The following is a 7,396-nucleotide window of genomic DNA, read 5'->3' as shown; positions in this document are numbered from 1 at the left end:
ACTCGGGAGGCAGAGGCAGGCGGATTTCTGAGTTCGAGGCCAGCCTGGTCTACAGAATGAGTTCCAGGACAGCCACAGCTACACAGAGAAACCCTGTCTCGAAAAAACAAAACAAAACAAAACAACCCCCCCCCCCAAAAAAAAAGCAAAACTAGATTTAAAGATTATTTTTGATTTATTTGTTTATTTTATGTATATGAGTACACTGTATCTGTCTTCAGACACACCGGAAGTGGGCATCTGATCCCATTACAGATGGTTGTGAGCCACCATGTGGTTGCTGGGAATTGTGGGAATTAACTCAGGGCCTCTGGAAGAGCAGTCAGTGTTCTAAACTGCTGAGTCGTCTCTCCAGCCCTAGAATTAGGTCTTTAATGAAGCTTTTATGCAGACTGTAAGAGAATGAACAAATAAGTTGTATTTTAAGGAATAACTATTACTGGAAGTGGTGGGAAGAGAAAATATCATATTACAAAGAGAGTAAATAGCATGAGTGTCATGAGAAGACTGGCTTGAGGCTGACTCTGATTCAGTCTTCAGATGGTAGGACCAAAAAGTATGATGATGTTGGACCAAAAGCAGCATCTAACAAAAGAACTAGAAATGGTGGCATACAATGAGCAAGTTGTACATTTCACTGGCTTCAAATATTTACATGACTCTATAAAGCTAAAACCAGATTAGACCTAAAATAAATACATTTCTGACTGTTCTAAGTAAGTCAATAGGTAGACTTTACACAGAAGCAGACCCCACCACTTTGTTTGTTTTTTTTTATGATTTATTTATTTATTATATATAAGTACACTGTAGCTGTCTTCAGACACACTAAAAGAGGACATCAGATTTCATTAAAGATGGTTGTGAGCCACCATGTGGTTGCTGGGATTTGAACTCTGGACCTTTGACTGAGCCATCTCTCCAGCCCCCCACCACTTTGTTTACAGAACGTAAGTTGTTATGTTGCTTCATGAGATGATGGGTGCCCTTATAAGCTCCAGAGTACTGTGTGTGACCTGGACAGATCTTTTAACCCCAATATAAGGTTACAAGGGGATTAGAATAAGTAACTTGGGAGGTCTATATGTTAATTTTGAGGTGTATAATAGGGATAGACTTATTCTATACAAAGCAGGAAAAGATTCAATCTAAAAACAATGTGAAGACAAAAAAGTCTTGGGGAGAAACTTCTTCCCAAGTGAAAGCAATACAAACCCAAAAATAAGAAGGCAGGGTATTTCCCCAGAAGGGAAGTACTTCAGAGTGAGCGTGGTGCGGCGTGGGTTTCCTAGGGGTTCTGTTAAAGGAGAGTAGCTGCTCTTGTGGAGAGTTTCATGCACGCTGTTGAAGTTACTTTGGAACACTGGTGACTCTCATTAAAAACTTGCCCCTTTCTTCTGAAATTCTCTGAAGTGGGAAGAGCTAAGTAGTGCTATTTAAGTGAGAGTCCCTAAGACCAGTCTCTGATTCCTCCATCATGTTGTCTGGCACAGGGAGGGCTAACATTCAAAATTCTTAGTGAATAGGGTACCCTGAGAGTGGTTCAAGATCAAGAATAGTTAATGGAGAAGACATAGGGCATGATTCAGTGAATCATGTATGAGCGTGTATGAGACTCTGGGGTTAATCCCTACCATGCCCCTCCCCACAGAAAAGAATAGCTAGGAGGTATTAGGTATTTTGCTTTTTTTGTTTATTTGTTTGTTTGAGGCAAAAGTCTGCTGTATCCTAGGCTGATTCTACATTCTCCCTCTAGGGAGACTCTAACTCCCTGTGTAGCCAAAAATGATCTTGAACTTCTGACCAGTCTTCCTCTCTCCACCTCCCAAGGGCTACAATTACAGCGTGTACCACCATGCCCGGTCATGCTGTGCTGGGGATCAAACTCAGGGTTTTACAACTACTCTGCCAACTAAGCTACATGCCCAGCCCTGTATGATAGATTGATAAAGATGACTGCTTTTTATATTTGGAGGCCTGGGCTCCGAGTATGCCCTCATTCAGATATTAAGACAGTAGATGAAAGTAGGACTGGAGTTTTCTCAGTCATCTGAGCCAGTGGCTGGAGATGAGTTGCTGATGTTCAGTTAGAGCCAAGTAGTCTCAGCCAACATTCAAGACGCCATCTGTCTGTCTGTGATGTGAATGTAATCTCTAGGAAAGGTTTGAGGTTTGCTATGTGTCAGTGGAAGTGGCAGGGAATGGTCAGTGACAGTGAGGGCGACTTGTTTTATGGTTTTGTTTTATTTTTTCTTTTAAAAATTATAAGGAGATGGCAAAATGGGTCAATGGAAAAGGTGTTTGTCTCTGTATTTGTCTCCCTCTCCCCCCTCAATAAAATGTAATAAAAATTTAAAGTGATTATTAGCATATTCATTGTACAAAAGATGGGTTTCATTGTTTTCACCCACATATATGATGTATTTTTGCTCAGTGAGGATGATTGAAATAGAGTGCTGTATGGATGGTGCAGGCTTCGGATAAATAGGAAAGAATCAGTCCTGGTCACTCAGTTCCAGGACTTGGCTCTGGGAAATTGCTCAAGTGAATCTTCCATAGGAATGGTTGTCTGTGGGGCAGTCATTGTCAAGTCCTGACAACTGATGTTTCTGTTAGAGAGGTTTTGTGAGGGGGTGGTTTGTGAGAAAGAGGAAGAGTGTGTTATTTAGGAGAAGGGAGAGATAACGTGGGTGGCTTTGGGGCATGGCTGGCTGCTGAGGAAGTGAGAATGGAGTACCGGACACGGGAGGTGGAGCAGTGTTAGGTGGGCAAAGTGATGCAGGAGAAGAGATGAGACGATTGCAGTGTTTGTACTATGCACTGAGCCTTCCCACTCCTCTCTTGCTACTATTTGTAACTTTGACTGTTGTGAGGGGTTCAGGGGATCTGTCACTGTGCTCTCTGCTCTACTCAAATTGTCATGGTGAGGAGACATTTTAGGACAAGGTTTTGGATTCATGTGATTCTGTCCAATCTGTAAAGTGGTCATAATCAAAAAAGAATAAAAGATGTTTCAATGAGCTGTATCTTTCTAACAAGAAGTCATTGTCCCATGGCTCTGTACCTATAAAGTCAACCTTTTCTTTTCTATTGGTTCTAGATAAACTGGGATGTAGACAGGGCCCAGGTGTGGGGGCTTGCTGCTACATAGCACTAAGTTAGAGCCTCTTCATGTTTTTCTTTTGCAGATGAACGGGACCGAGTGCAAAAGAAAACATTCACCAAGTGGGTCAACAAACACTTGATGAAGGTAGGATTCTTTTATGTTTCCCTAGCTTTTCTTAATGTGTGTGTGTGTGTGTGTGTGTGTGTGTGTGTGTGTGTGTGAGAGAGAGAGAGAGAGAGAGAGAGAGAGAGAGAGAGAGTGTGTGTTTTGTATATGTGGAAGCCAAAGCTTAATGTCCAATAGATTTTTTTCCATTTTATTCCTTGAGGCAGAGTTCATTGATAAAGTTAGTCTTGCTAGCCAGTTTGCTTTGAGGATCCCCTGTCTGCCTCCTGAGGCTGTATTGCAGGCAGGTGCCGTACCTACCCAGCATTTATGTGGCTATCTGAAATCCAGGCTTCATGCTTTTCTTACCCCCACGCTGCTCCCGTCTTCCTGCGTATGTGACAGACACTATCTGCTGAGCTATCTCCCCATCTCCTCCTCATCAGCAGTGTCACACGTACTACCTCAGCACAGTGAGGTTGGTGATACCAGGCGATGGTTCCTAAGATTCTGAGAACACCGCTTCTAAGTATGAATAAAAGTTACTTTATAAAGCTGGAGAGTTGGTCCAGAGGCCATATTCAGATGGTAAGGCTCATCTGAGAGCCACATGGCTCTAAAGGCACAAACAAAAAGTTTGATTTTTCTTTTTCTCAGTTGGGTTAGTTGTTCAGGAACCCTGACCAAGAGGTAACTCCTTAGGACTGAGCAACTACAGTGAGGGTGATTTTCAAACCACAAGATCTGATGAAGAGAGCCTTTCCTACATTTCACCTCAAGCCCCAGATGTATCTTTCCCAGGTGTCCTTGATGGACTCATCTGGATGTTGCCCAGGCATTTTCTATATTTGACACATCTTAAATTACTAAATACCTTGCTTGTTGTCCAGGTCAGGAATCTAGATTAATATAGTAATAGTAATCTGTCTGCCTCTTGTTACCCAATCCAATAATTCAGCTCAGAAACGTGACTTGCTTCTGTGTTCTTTCTCCACATCTATTGCTTCTGTCCCTGCCCAGGGTTTCTTCATTTCTTGCTTTGACCACTCTAATAGTTTCCTAACAAAGTGCTCTATAATAGTACTGATTGTTCTATTAGTATTAGTTTATTGATGACTTCCAATAATTATAGTAAGTCTTTCTCATGGATTATCTCACAATCCTTCGGGACTGTGCTGAGTATTCTATTAATAACCTTATTTTATCAGTGAGGAAAATAAGGTTTAGGAGGTGTGCAGCTTGTTCAAAGTCACACTACTAAAAATAAGCAAACTGAAAATTTAAACCTTAGCCAATTAAAGTTTGCAACACATAGTCTTAACCTGTAAAACTGGCTCTGGCTTCTGCCTTTTGTGTGTGTTTGTTTTGGGAGGGGGTAGTGAGTTTAATTAGGGTTCTCTCAACTTATCAGTGGTTGCTGCTAAGAAAGTGTCTTTTCCTCAATAAGCATTAACTGCCTGTCAGCCTGTGGAGAGGTGGGACCAATGCATACTTTCCTACCCCCTACCCCTGCCCTTTAGTGCCAAATTCCTCTCCTATCTAAAGCTCTTGCCGAACTGTGAGGCTTGCTATTTATTTCTCTTATCTTTGCCCTGCTCTCCTTCTGGCTGTTTTGCCTATCAACTTACTATCTTCAAATAAATATTTCCCTGACTCTCCCACATAGAATCAATTATCCTTTCCTTTATGCACCTCCTTGTATTTCTTATATACTTCTGTTAGTGTTCAGATGCTTTGTTGAATCTTTCTGCTAGATTGATGTTTGTTTTTTGTTTTTAGATTGTATCTTTATTTTCATTGATGTCAGAATGTATTCTGGTAAAACAACTTTAGAGGAGAAAGGGTTTATCTAGCTACAATTCCAGGTCACAGCCCATCATTGTGGGAAGCCACTGCAGGAACTTGAAGGAGTTAGTCACATTGCATCTATAGTCAAAAGCAGAGGAATAAATGCACACATGCTTGTTCTTAACCAGTTCAGGGCCCAGCCCACAGTCTACACACAGTTAGCGTGGGTCTTCACGTCTCATTAATCCAATTATGAGAAATCTCCACAGGCTTGCCTAGAGGCCAACCTGTTCTAGGCAGTCCTTCATTGAGACTCTTTTCCCAGGTGAATCTAGGTTGTGTCAAGCTGCAAATTAAATCTAACCATAATGTGTCGTGTTTTTCATAGTGTCAGGACAAAAACGGCAGGTGAGAGACAGGGTGGAGGAAAGACAGCAACCAAGATTATTTACTGCTGTAAATTCCAAGAGTAGTTACCTATTCTCTCTAATTGATGATACAGATGGTATGCCTCTCTGTGGTTCAGAGTCCTCCTCAACCTGTCCAGTTTCATTTCTAGACAGTCTCTTCTATGGGACGTATGCTGTAGTCACACCAAGAACTTACTGGCCGGGCATGGTGGCGCATACCTTTAATCCCAGCACTTGGGAGGCAGAGGCAGGCGGATTTCTGAGTTCGAGGCCAGCCTGGTCTACAGAGTGAGTTCCAGGACAGCCAGGGCTATACAGAGAAACCCTGTCTCGAAAAAAAAAAGAACTTACTGCTCCCTAAAAAGACTTTGTACTTTTCCATACTCTCTTTGCTCCTCTTCCTAGAAAGCACACCCAGTCTCATGCCCAGCCACTACCTATTAACCATTTTTGGCTGAGGATATAATCTTTCTGATCTTCTGACCTGTATTCCTTAGACTAAGTCACTTGCAATTTCCTCTTTATTGTGTGTCACTTGGAGCAGATGCCTGTGTGTTTGCATACTGTCTCCCTTTAGAGACCACAACAGTATAATATGACTTTCGGCAAGCATTGGGACGTGAGACATATCTAATAAATGTGTTGCCTCGAGTAAATAATAGTAGTAGTGCCTGATAGCTTACAGAGTGCATTTTGTTTGATTTTCTTTTTACAATAACCTCCCCCAAAACCACTTGCCTAAACAGTGAAGCTGCCATTTGTGGGTTTTAGAATATAATCCTCTCAGTTTTTACCACAAAAGAAGGTGAAAATTAGGGAGGTGAGATGACGTCCCCCAAACTGTGCAGTTAGCGAGAGGCTGAGGTAAGGGACATTCTTAAGTGGAGTGACCAAAACTACTAGGCCTTTCTACTTACCACGCCCTCAGTACCTCGTACCGGTCTTAACAGTTGCATGAGCCAAATGTCCTGACTCAAGATGGACTACTAAGCTTTGCATTTGGATTCAAATGTTCTGGCTTGCTGATGCTCCTTTGTGCCGATGGTGCCTGTTGTGCTGTGTGATGGCAGGAGGCCTGGGAAAGGGACACAGAGGAACACATCACAGCATCATCAGACAGTGGAGGCCAGCCAGAGCTTTGCTTAAGCCCTTGCCTATCCTATTTTTTATCATTTTCCAGGCTGTCAGATTTAAAGTTCCAACAGGACAGACAGACAGACAGACAGACAGACAGACAGACACACACACACACACACACACACACACACACACACTGGTAACCAGAATCATTGTTTTAAGATTCAGAATCATTGTATTAAGATTGAATTCTTTGAACTTTGTGGGTTGAAAGTTTGGGAGCAAAATTTTCTGAGACGTGGGCAGCTTTTGCCCGGCTGTGCAAGTGTGCTCAGATGAATTCCTAGGCCGGTGTGAGAGCAAAACCAAATAAGTTTCTTTTTTTAGATTTAGTTGATCTAGAATCTCTTGGCTTCTAGAGTAAGAAAATTAACTCCTTTCTTAATTGCAAACAGGACTGATACAATCTTAGAAGATATTTGTTAGGAATGTAAGCATCTGAAATGTATAAACAACCTAACTTAAAATGCAAGCCCACAAACCTAAAAGTTGTTCTTTGTGCAAGAATCATCAAAAAAGGAAATTCAGGCCATGTTTAAATTCTATCTATATTGATAATACAGTGATTGTGTCTAAATTCTCATAGTTAGTAAGATAGCTCTTCCCAAAGAGACTCCCAAGAAAAGGATGGGATACTGGGCATGGTGTGCCATAGCTAGCACTTAGGTTGGGAGGATTTTTGTGAGTTCAAAACAAGCCTGGGCTATAAAGTCACTGTCTCAAAACAAAAAGGATGTGATTATGTTTCCTCAGATAAGTTATTTCTCTGCTAGTAGAATGAGTCATTTCAAGTCTGTCTCTCTCTCTCTCTCTCTCTCTCTCTCTCTCTCTCTCTCTCTCTCTCTCTCTC

General features: G+C 41.8%; 1 protein-coding gene across 9 annotated transcripts in view; it reads left to right on the top strand.

The window, feature by feature from the left end:
* LOC110323540 (microtubule actin crosslinking factor 1) overlaps positions 1–7,396 on the top strand; it is a 339,871-nt gene that overhangs the window by 128,277 nt on the left and 204,198 nt on the right. For all 9 annotated transcript variants that reach the window (XM_029539978.1, XM_029539979.1, XM_029539977.1 and 6 more), the window contains exon 3: positions 3,189–3,250. In XM_029539978.1, coding sequence (XP_029395838.1) covers positions 3,189–3,250 — 62 coding nt within the window. The remainder of the gene's footprint in view (positions 1–3,188; positions 3,251–7,396) is intronic.

The sequence above is a fragment of the Mus pahari genome, chromosome 6 (genome assembly GCF_900095145.1).
Source record: "Mus pahari chromosome 6, PAHARI_EIJ_v1.1, whole genome shotgun sequence".
In the NCBI taxonomy this organism is placed as follows: Eukaryota; Metazoa; Chordata; class Mammalia; order Rodentia; family Muridae; genus Mus; species Mus pahari.
Note: the sequence above shows the minus strand (reverse complement) of the source record. Positions and strands in the feature narration are given on the sequence as shown.